A 19,332-nucleotide genomic window follows, 5' to 3' on the forward strand; every position below is an offset into this window, starting at 1 on the left:
CGACAAGAATCCCAGAGCCAGGTCTATAGCAGGCCATAGACCAGGGGTCGGCAACCCAAAATGTTGAAAGAGCCATATTGGACCAAAAATACAAAAACAAATCTGTCTGGAGCCGCAACAAATTAAAAGCCATATTACATACAGATAGTGTGTCATGAGATATAAATTGAATTAATATGACTTAAAGGAAACTAAATGACCTCAAATATAGCTACAAAAGAGGCATAATGATGCAATATGTACATATAGCTAGCCTAAATAGCATGTTAGCATCGATTAGCTTGCAGTCATGCAGTGACCAAATATGTGTGATTAGCACTCCACACAAGTCAATAACATCAACAAAACTCACCTTTGTGCATTCATGCACAACGTTAAAAGTTTGGTCGACAAAATGAGACAGAAAAAGAAGTGGCATAAAACACGTCCTAGAAAGTCGGAGAAAGTTATACAAGTAAACAAACTACGGTGAGTTCAAGGACCGCCAAAATGAGTAGGACAAAACGGCACTCGCCAAATACTCGAATCAGTGAAGCATGTTTAATATAAACAGTGTGCTTTGTAACAATTAGGGAGGCTTGTGTCATGTTTGTCTGCCTACAGAAACCATATTAAAACTTTTTTTTTTTTCTCCCCCTCATCTTTTTCCATTTTTCATACATTTTTGAAAAAGCTCCAGAGAGCCACTAGGGCGGCGCTAAAGAGCTGCATGCGGCTCTAGAGCCGCGGGTTGTCGACCCCTGCCATAGACAGACGCAGAGGACAAGGCACGGGAGAAGCAGGGGACAACCAGCCACCCCATCATTTAGCATATTCAACTGGTGGTCAGTTAAGGACAAATCTTGTGAGAGACTCACATTTTTGATGCAGATTCTTTAAAACACTTGAGTGCTGTCATAGGACTTTTTTTGCAGAAGATCCTTACAAACAGCAGAGCACTCCTTTAACTCTGACAAAAAAAAATGGATCAAAATCAAATGTCTACTGTAGAAGACGCTGTTATTAAACAGGAAGACAGCACGGTCCGGTTGTGAGGAGCCATTTTTAAGGAATTACGAAAATATTGCAAAATTAAAAGGCTATTTTAAAAAAATATGTATCCAATTTAATACTTTTTATAATCATTTTTATAATATTTTGATTTATTTTTCAATGGCATTTTGATTATGTTCTTTTGATGAACACGATAATAAAATGTGTCTAATATAATGGGAGGAAATGTCTTAAATATTAATTGATAAAAAAAAAAACATGTTTGGCATTGCATGGGCATCTTATTTTAATTTGCCATCATACTGTAACTAAACTAGACTTGAATAAGGTAGGGTAAAGTTCCCCTGGGTATATTTCAAAGGAAAAACTGAATATCAAACTACAAGTGTTCACAAAGTACACACAACAATAATTATGATGAAAATCTTGAACGTTTTTTTTTTCTTTTTTCTTTTCAGATAAAGATTATTTATGTATTTAATATTTGTTTACTTACAATGGTATATCATACATTTATTATTTATTCATTCACTGTTCTGTTACAGAGAACAAGGAAATGGGAAACAATTGCTATGGTATGAAAAGGGGTAGGATTAAATAAGCTCTGCTTCTTCCTACTCCTTTTCGGACGTGCCGTAATGAAACAACTGGAAATATGTGATGCATTACATTGTATCGTGTGCATGTTCCAAATAAACTGAAACTGAACTGAATATTGCAACCAAAAAAATAAAAAATAATAATAATAATTTGAAAAAATCCAAAGTATTTTTAATAAAATATTTAAACAAATTGTGTTTTCCAAAAAAAAAAAAAAAAAAATGTTTTAAGAACTATATTAAATCATTTTCAAGTAAATTAATCTAAAAAAGTAAAAACAAAAACATTTGTTTTTGTCAAAAATAACAAAAAAATGTTTTTGACTTTACAATGATGGGAACATTTCATTGAGTGCCAAGAAAAGTGCTATATAAATCCAATCCATTATTATCAATATTATTTAGGTCTGACTGATTTGCTGCTTAGATGGGCTGCCCAAGCAGGGTAAAATTCACACAAAATTGTTTTCAAACTAATTATAGTAAAATAACTGCCTCGGAAGTCCAAGAGATTTTGTGGATATTGTCTTTCCCTCTGATTTAATGAAAATTAATTACATCCCACAGATGAATTAATTTCATGAAAGGGTAAATTAGTGATCCAATCTATAGTCAATCAACTCAAATGTCCTGCCATGGTCAAAAAAACAAAAAAAACAGCATGTTGTATTCCTGCAGGTGCAAATATTTCCCTTGTCCTGGCATTTTTTCATTTCCTCTTACTAATCCCAGCCTGAAGCTTGTTTGGCATTCAGTGAAGTGTCATCACCACCAGCAGCCATCGCTCACTCCGATTGAAGACGCACGCTCGCTTTCACACTCGAAGCATATGTGCAAAGCGGGCGTCCAAATGGTGATAGAAAGCATTGAGAACTTTGGCAAATGGGAAAGAAGGTCATGTAGAAGAGGGTCAGCGAGAAAGCCAGTGAAATGGTTTGCCAAAGTGAGACAGTTTTGAAGTGCGTGGGAAGCCTTACAGTCAACAATGTGGGACTAGAACTTGAGGATTACAAAGCCTTCAAAGCCCTGCAAAACTTTTTCAAAACCCCCAATCAACGTTTTATATACACGCTGCAATAACGGTAGTAACAAACACGTTCATTACAATATGCAACATGTACAATAGTTACCGAATTTTGGTCATTTTAAGCATTAGCGGAACTTCTTTCGTGGGCGCATTTATTTCATTGCTCACAGAAACGCACTTTCTACTTCCGGCAACAAACTCGTGTGTGTACTAATCTTGGCAGACTTGGTAATAGACGACGAATATGACTATTTTTTTGGACAAATGAGGATTGACAACCTTATACTTTTTGAACCTGAATATATGGAAGATGAACTACTTAGCACTGGGCAGCACGGTGGAACAGGGGTTAGTGCATGTGCCTCACAATACGAAGGTCCTTAGTAGTCCAGAGTATATATATATACATTTATATAAATATACATTTATATATATATATATATATATATATATATATATATATATATATATATATATATATATATATATATATATATATATATATATATATATATATATATATATATGTCTTAATAAGGTTATCCAAAAAATAGTGCTCGATACCGTAGTAGAGCGCAATATATGTATGTGTGGGAAAAAAAATCACAAGACTACTTCATCTCTACAGGCCTGTTTCATGAGGGGTTCCCTCAATCATCAGGAGATTTTTTAGATTAATCTCCTGATGATTGAGGGAACCCCTCATGAAACAGGCCTGTAGAGATGAAGTAGTCTTGTGATTTTTTTCTCCCACACATACATATATATATATATATATATATATATATATATATATATATATATATATATATACATATATATATATATATATATATATATATATATATATATATATATATATATATATATATATATATATATATATATATATGTGTATGTATATATGTGTGTATATACATAAATGTGTATATATATATATATATATGTATATATGTATATATATGTGTGTGTGTGTGTATATATATATATATATAAAAATATATATATATATATATATATATATGTATAAACATATATATATATATATATATATATATATATATATATATATATATATATATATATATATGTGTGTGTGTGTATATATATTAGGGCTGTGGGAAAAAAATCGATTCGAATTCGAATCGCGATTCTCACGTTGTGCGATTCAGAATCGATTCTCTTTTTTTTTTTTTTATGTATTTTATTTTATTTTTTTTAATTTATTTATTTTAATCAATCCAACAAAACAATACACAGCAATACCATAACAATGCAATCCAATTCCAAAACCAAACCCGACCGAGCAACACTCAGAACTGCAATAAACAGAGCAATTGAGAGGAGACACAAACACCACACAGAACAATCCAAAAGTAGTGAAACAAAAATGAATATTATCAACAACAGTATCAATATTAGTAACAATTTCAACATAGCAGTGATTAAAAATCTCTCATTGACATTATCATAAGACATTTATAAAAATAAAAAACAACAACAATAGTGTCACAGTGGTTTACACTTGCATCGCATCTCATAAGCTTGACAACACACTGTGTCCAATATTTTCACAAAGATAAAATAAGTCATATTTTTGGTTCATTTAATAGTTAAAACAAATTTACATTATTGCAATCAGTTGATAAAACATTGTCCTTTACAATTATAAAAGCTTTTTACAAAAATCTACAACTCTGCTTGCATGTCAGCAGACTGGGGTAGATCCTGCTGAAATCCTATGAATTGAATGAATAGAGAACCATTTTGAATCGGGAAAATATCGTTTTTGAATCGAAAATCGCGTTGAATCGGAAAAAATCGATTTAGAATCGAATCGTGACCCCAAGAATCGATATTGAATCGAATTGTGGGACACCCAAAGATTCGCAGCCCTAATATATATGTATATAAATACATATATATATATATATATATATATATATATATATATATATATATATATATATATATATATATATATATTAAGTGTTTGAGCTGATGTCGATGTTGCATGTGCAACAAAGGTATCAAAGTCTGGTACAGTTTGATTTCACATGAACTGGTACTACTGAATACCCATGGAATTCGGTCGGTACCTCTAAGAGTTCTGAGTTTGGTACCCATCCCTACTTGTTTCTGACATAGCGTTTCAACTATCATCAGTTGGTGCATTGAGTGTCGCAGCTCTCCATCTTCAGAGGCATGTCATGGCAGCAGACAACTCAAAGCCTGATTGCTGAGTTGCTGACACAAGCACGACTTTGTGCATCTGCTGCACATCAATGCCACACCTAACTGTTCAATGCACTTTTAACTGCGGGCAAAAGAACTACTGACAAAGAAGTACAGCCATACTTTATACTTTGGCTTCAATTTCCAATAATAATGTTTCTTGAATTCCAATAATAATGTTATAAATTCTATTAACTTAAAGAGATAGTACAAACCCTGTTTCCATATGAGTTATGTTAGATGTAAATATAAACGGAATACAATGATTTGCAAATCCTTTTCAACCCATATTCAATTGAATATGCTACAAAGACAACATATTTGATGTTCAAACTAATAAACTTTTTTTTTTTTTTTGCAAATAATAATTAACTTAGAATTTCATGGCTGCAACACGTGCCAAAGTAGTTGGGAACGTTTGGGAACTGAGGAGACACATTTTTTAAGCTTCTCAGGTGGAATTCTTTCCCATTCTTGCTTGATGTACAGCTTAAGTTGTTCAACAGTCCGGGGGTCTCCGTTGTGGTATTTTAGGCTTCATAGTGCGCCACACATTTTCAATGGGAGACAGGTCTGGACTACAGGCAGGCCAGTCTAGTACCCGCACTCTTTTACTATGAAGCCACGTTGATGTAACACGTGGCTTGGCATTGTCTTGCTGAAATAAGCAGGGGCGTCCATGGTAGCGTTGCTTGGATGGCAACATATGTTGCTCTAAAACCTGTATGTACCTTTCAGAATTAATGGCACCTTCACAGATGTGTAAGTTACCCATGTCTTGGGCACTAATACACCCCCATACCATCACACATGCTGGCTTTTTAACTTTGCGCCTATAACAATCCAGATGGTTCTTTTCCTCTTTGGTCCGGAGGACACGACGTCCACAGTTTCCAAAAACAATTTGAAATGTGGACTCGTCAGACCACAGAACACTTTTCCACTTTGTATCAGTCCATCTTAGATGAGCTCAGGCCCAGCGAAGCCGACGGCGTTTCTGGGTGTTGTTGATAAACGGTTTTTGCCTTACATAGTAGAGTTTTAACTTGCACTTACTGATGTAGCGACCAACTGTAGTTACTGACAGTGGGTGTCTGAAGTGTTCCTGAGCCCATGTGGTGATATCCTTTATACACTGATGTCGCTTGTTGATGCAGTACAGCCTGAGGGATGGAAGGTCACGGGCTTAGCTTTTACGTGCAGTGATTTCTCCAGATTTTCTGAACCTTTTGATGATATTACGGACCGTAGATGGTGAAATCCCTAAATTCCTTGCAATAGCTGGTTGAGAAAGGTTTTTCTTAAACTGTTCAACAATTTACTCACGCATTTGTTGCCAATGGTCAACTTTTACAACTGTGCCATCAGCAGTGTCCTCACTTACGGATTTTTAGTGTGGTTTGCTAGCTGCACTAAAGCGAACCAACAAAATTACAAGGACGATGCTCCCAGAGATGAGTGCCATGTACATAACTCGCTGCCTAAAGCAAGTACACAACATTCTGAAGGACAGATACCACCCAGCACATGGCCTCTTCAACCTGCTACCCTCTGGAAGGAGGTATAGATCGATTCGCGCCAGGACCTCCAGAATGTCTCACAGTCTGTATCCCCAGGTTGTGAGACTGCTAAATGAACAACCTGCCCCTTTGCTGCCCCGGACCATCTTATTACCTCACTCTTCACCACCTCAATAATTGTGCTCTGGACATTGCATTGCTGCAACATCAACGTAACACCCATCAGACATCGGACTGTTCCCACCCCCACACCCCTCTTATCGAGATCTTCCTGACAATGCTAAAATGCTAAAATGTAAACTATGGTCAACCTGCACTTTAATGCAGTTTCTATGCCGCTGGACAAAGCTCAAACAAAATCTCGTTGTTCATGTATGACTCAAGTGTTATTATGACAATGACAATAAAGGAATTGATTGATGTGTGACTGCCATCCACTGGTCACACTTATCATTTCAGCATGTACCAAATAAAGTAGCTTCGAGGTCGGTAAGCAAAACCAGAATGATTCCGTACATTAGACACTGTCAAGTTTTGAGACAAAAAAAAACAGTTTTAATTGCGCTTTATAGTCCGTAAAATACGGTAGTTATTATTATCATGGGTTTAGTTTTCTTCTTTGTCGAACGGATATATGTGATGCTAATCTGCGTCATACTTGCCAACCCTCCCGGATTTTCCGGGAGACTCCCGAAATTCAGCTCCTCTCCCGAAAACCTCCCGGGACAAATTTTCTCCCGAAAATCTCCCGAAATTCAGGCGGAGCTGGAGGCCACGCCCCCTCCAGCTCCATGCGGACCTGAGTGACGTGTTGACAGCCTGTTCTCACGTCTGCTTTCCCACAATATAAACAGCATGCCTGCCCAATCACGTTATAACTGTAGAATAATCGAGGGCGAGTTCTTGGTTTCTTATGTGGGTTTATTGTTAGGCAGTTTCATTAACGTCCTCCAAGCGCGGTAACAACACACAACAACAGCAGTCAAGTTTTCGTTTGTCTGCCGTAAACAGCAATGTTGTGACACTTTTAAACAGGACAATACTGCCATCTACTGTACATGCATATGTGACCCACCCATAATGTGTCACATTTTTGTGTTGATTTATTTATTTTATTTTGTGGTTTGAATTCGTTTTTGGAGCTGTCATTACACGTTTATCAGTATTCACATTGGTCAGTAGGGGGCAGTAGGGCGTTTCTTCCCAATTGAATGCTATCACCTGCAGACCGGAAGTGTCTTGTCATTCTGATGAGCGCGACCAGTCTGTGAACAATTGAAACGTCCTGTGTGCTTTTTCCTCCTGTATAACAGGTTAGTTTTGGTGAATCAACTCACTAAATGATATCCATGTGATCTTTATAAGTTTAAGTACACATTCTGATGGTGGAGCCTAACTCTAAAGTGTTTGTGAGTTGTAGTTTGTATTTGTGAATGAATCCAGTGCACATATGCAGTAATCAATACAAAATGGCGACGTGAGTACGCAATGTTTATATAGGAACTTCTGATCCTAATTCAGACTCCCAAATTAAAGCTCCCGTTTTCTTGTTGATTTTATAATGTATATTTGTATAATGTGTGTGTTCTGAAATAGTGACAGAGAATAGAACAAGGATGGACAATTCAACCCTTAACTCAACAATGAGTAGATGTGTGTTATGTGTGTGTATATGTGTAAATAAATGAACACTGAAATTCAAGTATTTCTTTTATATATATATATATATATATATATATATATATATATATATATATATATATATATATATATTTGGGAAGGGCACCTAGTCAATATTGATGTAAAACACAGGAAGAGTATAGTGGGGAAAACGTCTTACCCATGATGTAGATTTTGTTTCCTTTTACAAAGGGCGTGGCTCCATAGCGCGGCGTAGGCATGGAGGTCAGCGGCTGCCATTGGTCCTTTTCTGGCTCATAAACTCGGACCAGGGCCTGCGGCGTGATGTCCGCTCCCATACCTCCCAGCGCGTACACCTTGCCATCTGCACAGACGACAACACACACGTCAACTCATCGTCGCACAAAGTTACATTTGTCAAGTGCGTCTCGTGCGCACTTGCAGAGCTCGGTAAGTCAGAAAATAAGTAGGAAGAAGCAGAGCTTATTTAATCCTACACCTTGTACACGTCTCAGCAATCACCTAAGATCAGTCGGTTGTGAGTTCATACCGAAGACTATAAAAATGGGAGCCATTACCTCCCTGCTTGGCATTCAGCATCAAGGGTTGGAATTGGGGGTTAAATCGCCAAAAAATGATTCCCGGGCGTGGCCACCGCTACTGCTCACTGCTCCCCTCACCTCCCAGGGGGTGATCCAGGGTGATGGGTCAAATGCAGGGAATCATTTCACCTAGTGTGTGTGTGACAATCATTGGTTCTTTAACTTTAACTTTTTAGTCGGTTCACTTCCTGTTTGACATGTTGACATTTTTAAATAAGGGAAAAAAAAGGATGAAGTTTGTGTAATAATGTGGAAACATGATAAAGGGCAGTTTAAAACCACAAAACATCTGATCGCTACTTAAAAATAAACATTATAACTAGAGATGTCCGATAAATGCTTTAAAATGTAATATCAGAAATTATCGGTATTGTTTTTTTTATTATCGGTATCGGGTTTTTATTTTTTTGTTTGTTTTTTTTAAATTAAATCAACATAAAAAACACAAGATACACTTACAATTAGTGCACCAACCCAAAAAACCTCCCTCCCCCATTCACACTCATTCACACAAAAGGGTTGTTTCTTTCTGTTATTAATATTCAGGTTCATACATTATATGCGATGAGGTGGCGACTTGTCCAGGGTGTACCCTGCCTTCCGCCCGATTGTATATGACATAGGCTCCAGCGCCCCCCGCGACCCCGTAGGGAATAAGCGGTAGAAAATGGATGGATGGATGGATGGATGGGATATATCAATACAGTCTGCAAGGGATACAGTCCGTAAGCACACATGATTGTGCGTGCTGCTGGTCCACTAATAGTACTAACCTTTAACAGTTAATTTTACTCATTTTCATTAATTACTAGTTTCAATGTAACTGTTTTTATATTGTTTTACTTTCTTTTTTATTCAAGAAAATGTTTTTAAAGGGGAACATTATCACCAGACCTATGTAAGCGTCAATATATACCTTGATGAAAAAAGACCATATATTTCTTAAACCGATTTCCGAACTCTAAATGGGTGAATTTTGGCGAATTAAACGCCTTTCTATTATTCGCTCTCGGAGCGATGACGTCACAACGTGACGTCACATCGGGAAGCAATCCGCCATTTTCTCAAACACCGAGTCAAATCAGCTCTGTTATTTTCCGTTTTTTCGACTGTTTTCCGTACCTTGGAGACATCATGCCTCGTCGGTGTGTTGTCGGAGGGTGTAACAACACGAACAGGGACGGATTCAAGTTGCACCAGTGGCCCAAAGATGCGAAAGTGGCAAGAAATTGGACGTTTGTTCCGCACACTTTACCGACGAAGGCTATGCTACGACAGAGATGGCAAGAATGTGTGGATATCCTGCGACACTCAAAGCAGATGCATTTCCAACGATAAAGTCAAAGAAATCTGCCGCCAGACCCCCATTGAATCTGCCGGAGTGTGTGAGCAATTCGGGGACAAAGGACCTCGGTAGCACGGCAAGCAATGGCGGCAGTTTGTTCCCGCAGACAAGCGAGCTAAACCCCCTGGATGTCTTGGCTCACACCGTCCCTTATGCCACCGAAGATGATCAAGAGAAGAATATCGACCCTAGCTTCCCTGGCCTGCTGACATCAACTCCAAAACTGGACAGATCAGCTTTCAGGAAAAGAGCGCGGATGAGGGTATGTCTACAGAATATATTAATTGATGAAAATTGGGCTGTCTGCACTCTCAAAGTGCATGTTGTTGCCAAATGTATTTCATATGCTGTAAACCTAGTTCATAGTTGTTAGTTTCCTTTAATGCCAAACAAACACATACCAATCGTTGGTTAGAAGGCGATCGCCGAATTCGTCCTCGCTTTCTGCCGTGTCGCTGGCTGTCGTGTCGTTTTTGTCGGTTTCGCTTGCATACGGTTCAAACCGATATGGCTCAATAGCTTCAGTTTCTTCTTCAATTTCGTTTTCGCTACCTGCCTCCACACTACAACCATCCGTTTCAATACATTCGTAATCTGTTGAATCGCTTAAACCGCTGAAATCCGAGTCTGAATACGAGCTAATGTCGCTATAGCTTGCTGTTCTTTCCGCCATGTTTGTTTGTGTTGGCTTCACTATGTGACGTCACAGGAAAATGGACGGGTGTATATAACGATGGTTAAAATCAGGCACTTTGAAGCTTTTTTTAGGGATATTGCGTGATGGGTAAAAATTTTTTAAAAACTTCAAAAAATAAAATAAGCCACTGGGAACTGATTTTTAATGGTTTTAACCATTCTAAAATTGTGATAATGTTCCCCTTTAATTTATGCATCTTATTTTTTTTTTTTTTTTTTTAAAGTACCTTATCTTCACCATACCTGGTTGTCCAAATTAGGCATGTGTTAATTCCACGACTGTATATATCGGTATCGGTTGATATCGGTATCGGTAATTAAGAGTTGGACAATATCGGAATATCGGATATCGGCAAAAAGCCATTATCGGACATCCCTAATTATCACACAATATCTAACAAAATAAAAACAACTGATGTTGTTAGCGCAATCATGTACGTCTTAAGACACATTAATGAACAGGTGTCTCATTATTATTTTTTTTTATAGATTTTAGGGACCTTTGTAGCTCAAATAGATGCCAAAACGAGGATTAAAAGTTTCAATGATTTGCTCTCGGCCGTATTGTTTTATCTTTTTTTAATTAAATCAAAACATCTATATTACTATGCATGTACCGTATTTTTCGGACTATAATTCGCAGTTTTTTTCATAGTTTGGCCGGGCTCCAGTGCGATTTATATATGTTTTTTTCCTTCTTTATTCAGCATTTTCAGCAGGTGCGACTTATACCCCGAAAAATACGGTATCTAAAAAGCTCAATTATTACATAACCCTATTAACCGCAGTGTTGGCACGTTTTGAAAATGATGAATCAATAAAAACAGAATACAATGATTTGCAAATCCTTTTCAACTTATATTTAATTGAATATTGTAGCTGAGATAGGCTCCAGCGCCCCCCGTGACCCCAAAGGGAATAAGCGGTAGAAAATGGATGGATGGATGGATGAATAGACTGCAAAGACAAGATACTCAACGTTTGAACTGGTAAACGTTGTTATTTTTTGCAAATATTAGCTCATTTGGAATTTGGTGCATGCAACATGTTTCAAAAAAGCTGGCAAAAGTGGCAAAAAAGACTGAGAAAGTCGAGGAATGCTCATCAAACACTTATTTGGAACATCCCACAGGTGAACAGGCTAATTGGGAACAGGTGGGTGCCATGATTGGGTATAAAAGCAGCTTCCATGAAATGCTCAGTCATTCACAAACAAGGATGGGGCGAATTTCACCACTTTTTCAACAAATGTGTGAGCAAATTGTTGAACAGTTTAAGAACATTTCTCAACAAGCTATTGCAAGGAATTTAGGGATTTCACCATCTACGGTCCGTAATATCATCAAAAGGTTCAGAGAATCTGGAGAAATCACTGCACGTAAGCGATGATATTACGGACCTTCGATCACTCGGGCGTTACTGCATTAAAAACCGACATCAGTGTGTAAAGGATATCCCCACATGGGCTCAGGAACACTTCAGAAAATCACTGTCATTAACTACAGTTTGTCGCTACATCTGTAAGAACAAGTTCAACAACAAATTCACTAGTATCGTGGTACTCTACTTGTACCGGTATACCGTACAATATGTACAAAAGTGCAATATTGCTTCTTTTTTGTATTTATTTTACTGACTTCTTCAATGTGCTTTTTCCTGTATTCTATCTTTTTAATACAGGGGGCGACGAAAGATTGAAGAGGTGTTTTGACAGCGAAACTGACGTTGCGAAACCCGCCCCGGTACTGCAGTGTCAGTGTTTGTTAGAACTTGGAAAAAAGGGGGGAAGAGTAAGCTAAAACGCAGAGTAAGCGAAACCGGTAAGCCCGTTGAAGGAGTGCCCGGGCAGAAAATCGAGACGGAGGGAAGGGGGAAAGAGCTCGGCGTGTTACGGATTAGAGGTCCATTAGCGCTGGAAAGGAGTTTGGGACCGGTCCAAATGTGAGAAAAGGGAGTCACTGAGGGCGAGTGAGAAGTCATGCAGACAGACTGTGGCTCAAACTGTGAAGAACACTCATGCACTAATACAAACCCCGTTTCCATATGAGTTGGGAAATTGTGTTAGATGTAAATATAAACGGAATACAATGATTTGCAAATCCTTTTCAACCCATATTCAGTTGAATATGCTACAAAGACAACATATTTGATGTTCAAACTCATAAACTTTATTTTTTTTTGCAAATAATAATCAACTTAGAATTTCATGGCTGCAACACGTGCCAAAGTAGTTGGGAAAGGGCATGTTCACCACTGTGTTACATGGCCTTTCCTTTTAACAACACTCAGTAAACGTTTGGGAACTGAGGAGACACATTTTTGAAGCTTCTCAGGTGGAATTCTTTCCCATTCTTGCTTGATGTACAGCTTAAGTTGTTCAACAGTCCGGGGGTCTCTGTTGTGATATTTTAGGCTCCATAATGCGCCACACATTTTCAATGGGAGACAGGTCTGGACTACAGGCAGGCCAGTCTAGTACCCGCACTCTTTTACTATGAAGCCACGTTGATGTAACATGTGGCTTGGCATTGTCTTGCTGAAATAAGCAGCGGCGCCCATGGTAACGTTGCTTGGATGCAGGGCCGGCCCGTGGCATAGGCCGTATAGGCAAATGCTAAAAGCGCCGTCCATCAGGGGGCGCCACGCCAGTGCCACAAATGTTGGAGAAAAAAAAAAAGAAAAAAAGTTGGTACTATTATTTCTAAATACAAAAAATAATCCCACGTTAATTAAAATGCAAAGTAAAGCCTATTTAATAGAAATATTATTTGTTATAACATCCCCCCCCCCCCGCACGGTGCGCCCCCTCCCTTCCCGTATCATGACTCTTTTTGGACGTCACCACATCAAAAAATCAACACAAGATGTCAAAACGGCCAAAACTGTCAGGTGTCCAGGGAAGAAAAAAGAGAAAAGAAGAGGAGGAGAAACGAGAAAAGACAGAGGTAGCAGGTAGGTAACGTTAGCCTACATGAAATTATTTGTCTGTTACAGAATGTGATAGTAACCTGGCTTTTTAGCATTAAGCTAATGTTACATGATTCGGCAATTGCTAATCAATAAATAGCTAGTTCTGTTTTAACGTCGGGTTAATATTGTGGAGGGGGCTAAATTGTTATGGAAAATAATAATGTAACGTTAGGTAATTACAGTACTCCCACCTTACATTCCTCAGGGACATTTGTATTGGATCTTTTAAGCAGGTGTTTTTTGTTTACATTGTTATTGCCTTCTGGTTAGCTAATGTTTGCCCTGCAGGTAATAGTCACTTTTCCACCCCTTTATATATTAGGTATAGTTGTAAGCAAAAAAAGGTCAAAGACAAAGCTATTCGGTTTCTTGTGAGTATATACACTTCACTGACGATGTGGGCGGGCGCCACCTAAAATCTTGCCTAGGGCGCCAGATTGGTTAGGGCCGGGCCTGCTTGGATGGCAACATATGTTGCTCCAAAACCTGTATGTACCTTTCAGCATTAATGGCGCCTTCACAGATGTGTAAGTTACCCATGTCTTGGGCACTAATACACCCCCATACCATCACAGATGCTGGCTTTTCAACTTTGCGCCTATAACAATCAGGATGGTTCTTTTCCTCTTTGGTCCGGAGGACACGACGTCCACAGTTTCCAAAAACAATTTGAAATGTGGACTCGTCAGACCGCAGAACACTTTTCCACTTTGTATCAGTCCATCTTAGATGAGCTCAGGCCCAGCGAAGCCGACGGCGTTTCTGGGTGTTGTTAATAAACGGTTTTCGCCTTGCATAGGAGAGTTTTAACTTGCACTTACAGATGTAGCGACCAACTGTAGTTACTGACAGTGGGTTTCTGAAGTGTTCCTGAGCCCATGTGGTGATATCCTTTACACACTGATGTCGCTTGTTGATGCAGTACAGCCTGAGGGATCGAAGGTCACGGGCTTAGCTGCTTATGTGCAGTGATTTCTCCAAATTCTCTGAACCCTTTGATGATATTACGGACCGTAGATGGTGAAATCCCTAAATTCCTTGCAATAGCTGGTTGAGAAAGGTTTTTCTTAAACTGTTCAACAATTTGCTCACGCATTTGTTGACAAAGTGGTGACCCTCGCCCCATCCTTGTTTGTGAATGACTGAGCATTTCATGGAATCTACTTTTATACCCAATCATGGCACCCACCTGTTCCCAATTTGCCTGTTCACCTGTGGGATGTTCCAAATAAGTGTTTGATGAGCATTCCTCAACTGTATCAGTATTTATTGCCACCTTTCCCAACTTCTTTGTCATGTGTTGCTGGCATCAAATTCTAAAGTTAATGATTATTTGCAAAAAAAATTTTTTTATCAGTTTGAACATCAAATATGTTGTCTTTGTAGCATATTCAATTGAATATGGGTTGAAAATGATTTGCAAATCATTGTATTCTGTTTATATTTACATCTAACACAATTTCCCAAATTATATGGAAATGGGGTTTGTAAATATGTCACTCCACGAGAGCAGAGGTTGGTAGAGTAGCCAGAAATTGTACTCAAGTAAGAGTACTGTTACTTTAGAGATTTATTACTCAAGTAAAAGTAAGGAGTAGTCACCCAAATATTTACTTGAGTAAAAGTAAAAAGTATGTTGTGAAAAAACTACTCAAGTACTGAGTAACTGATGAGTAACCTGTTCGTTTAATGATGACGGCAACAAATAGTGCACAAAAACTTAAAAATAGCAAATTCAGAGCCAGAAATATCTCTTAAGCAACTAAAACAATAATATATATTAAATAATAATACATTAAAATAAAATAAAAATTAAGGCAAATTGAGCCACATTAACTTAGAAGCACCATTTGCTCAGTAGGCATTGATTGATTGATTGATTGAAACTTGTATTAGTAGATTGCACAGTACAGTACATATTCTGTACAATTGACCACTAAATGGTAACACCCCAATAAGTTTTTCAACTTGTTTAAGTCGGGGTCCACGTGTGACGGTCATGTGACCGCCTGGCTCTGTTTGGTTGGTCCAACGTCACCAGTGACTGCATCTGATTGGTGAAACGGAGTCAAACGTCACCAGTGACTGCATCTGATTGGTGAAACGGAGTCCAACGTCACCAGTGACTGCATCTGATTGGTGAAACAGGGTCAAACGTCACCAGTGACTGCATCTGATTGGTGAAACAGAGTCAAACGTCACCAGTGACTGCATTTGATTGGTGAAACAGAGTCCAACATCACCAGTGACTGCATCTGATTGGTGAAACAGAGTCAAACGTCACCAGTGACCGCATCTGATTGGTGAAACAGAGTCAAACGTCACCAGTGACTGCATCTGATTGGTGAAACAGAGTCAAACGTCATCAGTGACTGCATCTGATTGGTGAAACAGAGTCAAACGTCACCAGTGACTGCATCTGATTGGTGAAACAGAGTTAAACGTCACCAGTGACTGCATCTGATTGGTGAAACGGAGTCAAACGTCACCAGTGACTGCATCTGATTGGTGAAACAGAGTCCAACGTCACCAGTGACTGCATCTGATTGGTGGAACAGAGTCAAACATCACCAGTGACCGCATCTGATTGGTGAAACAGAGTCAAACGTCACCAGTGACTGCATCTGATTGGTGAAACGGAGTCAAACGTCACCAGTGACTGCATCTGATTGGTGAAACAGAGTCCAACGTCACCAGTGACTGCATCTGATTGGTGAAACAGAGTCCAACGTCACCAGTGACTGCATCTGATTGGTGAAACGGAGTCAAACGTCACCAGTGACTGCATCTGATTGGTGAAATGGAGTCCAACGTCACCAGTGACTGCATCTGATTGGTGAAACGGAGTCAAACGTCACCAGTGACTGCATCTGATTGGTGAAACAGAGTCAAACGTCACAAGTGACTGCATCTGATTGGTGAAACGGAGTCCAACGTCACCAGTGACTGCATCTGATTGGTGAAACAGAGTCCAACGTCACCAGTGACTGCATCTGATTGGTGAAACAGAGTTAAACGTCACCAGTGACTGCATCTGATTGGTTAAACAGAGTCAAACGTCACCAGTGACTGCATCTGATTGGTGAAACAGAGTCCAACGTCACCAGTGACTGCATCTGATTGGTGGAACAGAGTCAAACATCACCAGTGACCGCATCTGATTGGTGAAACAGAGTCAAACGTCACCAGTGACTGCATCTGATTGGTGAAACGGAGTCAAACGTCACCAGTGACTGCATCTGATTGGTGAAACGGAGTCAAACGTCACCAGTGACTGCATCTGATTGGTGAAACAGAGTCCAACGTCACCAGTGACTGCATCTGATTGGTGAAACAGAGTCAAACGTCACCAGTGACTGCATTTGATTGGTGAAACACAGGCATGCAAAGATCCTACTTTGAAGGTCTGTCTGACAAACCAAAACAAACAAAGCGTGCATTAACAGATCGATATAAATCAGTAGCGAGTAGCAAGCTGAATGTAGATAAATGGAGCGGAGTAAAATATAAACATACTCAAGTAAAAGTAACGGAGTAAATGTAGCGCGTAACTATCCACCTCTGCACGTGAGTGTGAGCTTCGCACACTTTTGCATTTAATACTGACGACATCCCCAATCCGGCTTGTTGTACACTAAATGTGTGTCCCACTACACCGGACGCCCTCCATGCTCAAAAGGAAAGGGTGTGTGTGGAGAGTGGGGAGGGGAGGGACCTGTTCCTTAAAAGCTTTTAGAGATGTTTTAGTTGCTCATCTCACCAGAGAGCGGAGCAACATAATTGCAAAGGGACACACTTAAGGTGGTGAGATGTGACAAGCCTTCCATAAATAGCAGCTGTTAAACTGTACATCTCGTTTGCGTGAATTGTCTTTGCACTACTTTAAGAGGCTATGATGGATTCAGCTTTAAAATACAGTTTCACAAATAGGCCCATTACTGTAACCCTGTCATTTTTGGCAATAACAATTGGTGTGGTTGTGGTCACTCATTTATATGACCCTGTAAAGCAGTCCTGGGCAAATATTTTGATTGAATTTAGAGAAAAAAAATTTGTCTGGGGGCCGGTATATTCAATCAATCAATCAATCAATCAATGTTTATTTATATAGCCCTAAATCGCAAGTGTCTCAAAGGGCTGCACAAGCCACAACGACATCCTCGGTTCAGAGCCCACATAAGGGCAAGGAAAAACCAGTGGGAAGTCAATGTGAATGACTATGAGAAACCTTGGAGAGGACCGCAGATGTGGGTGATCCCCCCCTCCCCTACTCAGTGGCCTGGTGGTTAGAGTGTCCGCCCTGAGATCGGTAGGTTGTGAGTTCAAATCCCGGCCGGGTCATACCAAAGACTATAAAAATGGGACCCATTGCCTCCCTGCTTGGCACTCAGCATCAAGGGTTGGAATTGGGGGTTAAATCACCAAAAATGATTCCCGGGCGCGGCCACCGCTGCTGCTCACTGCTCCCCTCACCTCCCAGGGGGTGATCAAAGGTGATGGGTCAAATGCAGAGAATAATTTCACCACACCTAGTGTGTTGTGACAATCATTGGTACTTTAACTTTAACTTTAACTTTTTAAGGGAGACCGGATGCAATGGACGTCGAGTGGGTCTAGTATAATATTGTGAAAGTCCAGTCCATAGTGGATCTAACACAGTGGTTCTTAACCTTGTTGGAGGTACCGAACCCCACTAGTTTCATATCCGCATTCACCGAACCCTTCTTTAGTGAAAAATAAAATGTTGTTTTTTTTCAAATTCAAGACAAAGTTATATGTTTTTGGTAACACTTTAGTATGGGGAACATATTCTAAGTAGCAAAGACTTAATTTAGAGTTATTTGGTTAGGGTTAGGGCAGGGGTCGGCAACCTTTACCAGTCAAAGAGCCATTTTGACCCGTTTCACAAATTATAGAAAACAATGGGAGCCGCAAAATTTTTTTTGAAATTTTAAATGAAATAACACTGCATACGAAGTTTTTTTTTTTGCTTTGTGCTATGTAGAACCAGGGGTCTCAGACACGCTGCCCGCACCTTTATGTGGAATTTGAATGCTGGTGCGGCACGCGAGTTTTACTTGAATGGCGCTTGTCAGCGTCATGCGTGCCGTGATGGTACAGCATACAGCACCCACTACAGTCGGCGTGCCTGATCAGCCACACGTTGTATGGGGCTTTCGCTTAACTCACGTGGGCAACAGCGAGGCATACTTGGTCAACAACCACACAGCTCACACTGACGGTGGCGGTATAAAAAAAAAAAAAACTTTAACACTCTTACTAATAATGCGCCACACTGTGAACCCACACCAAACAAGAATGACAAACACATTTCGGGAGAACATCTGCACCGTAACACAACATAAACACAACAGGACAAATACCCAGAATCCCATGCAGCCCTAACTCTTCCGGGATACATTATACACCCCCCCGCTACCAAACCCCGCCCACCTCAACCGACGCACAGAAAGGGGGTTTGATGTGTGAGGGAGCAGGGTTGGGGTGGGGGCGGGGTTTGGTGGTAGCAGGAGTGTATAATGTAGCCCGGAAGAGTCAGGGCTGCATGGGATTCTGGGTGTTTGTTCTGTTGTGTTTATGTTGTGTTAAGGTGCAGATGTTCTCCCGAAATGTGTTTGTCATTCTTGTTTGGTTTTGGTTCAAAGTGTGGCGCATTATTAGTAAGAGTGTTAAAGTTGTTTAA

The 19,332-nt window shown here is 39.5% G+C and overlaps 1 protein-coding gene across 2 annotated transcripts in view; it reads right to left on the reverse strand.

Moving 5' to 3' along the window:
* The window catches only part of klhdc8b (kelch domain containing 8B), a 327,420-nt gene that overhangs the window by 77,690 nt on the left and 230,398 nt on the right, over nt 1-19,332 (reverse strand). For both annotated transcript variants that reach the window (XM_061974191.1, XM_061974180.1), the window contains one exon: nt 8,215-8,379. In XM_061974191.1, coding sequence (XP_061830175.1) covers nt 8,215-8,379 — 165 coding nt within the window. The remainder of the gene's footprint in view (nt 1-8,214; nt 8,380-19,332) is intronic.

The sequence above is a fragment of the Nerophis lumbriciformis genome, linkage group LG01 (assembly GCF_033978685.3).
Source record: "Nerophis lumbriciformis linkage group LG01, RoL_Nlum_v2.1, whole genome shotgun sequence".
NCBI lineage: Eukaryota > Metazoa > Chordata > Actinopteri > Syngnathiformes > Syngnathidae > Nerophis > Nerophis lumbriciformis.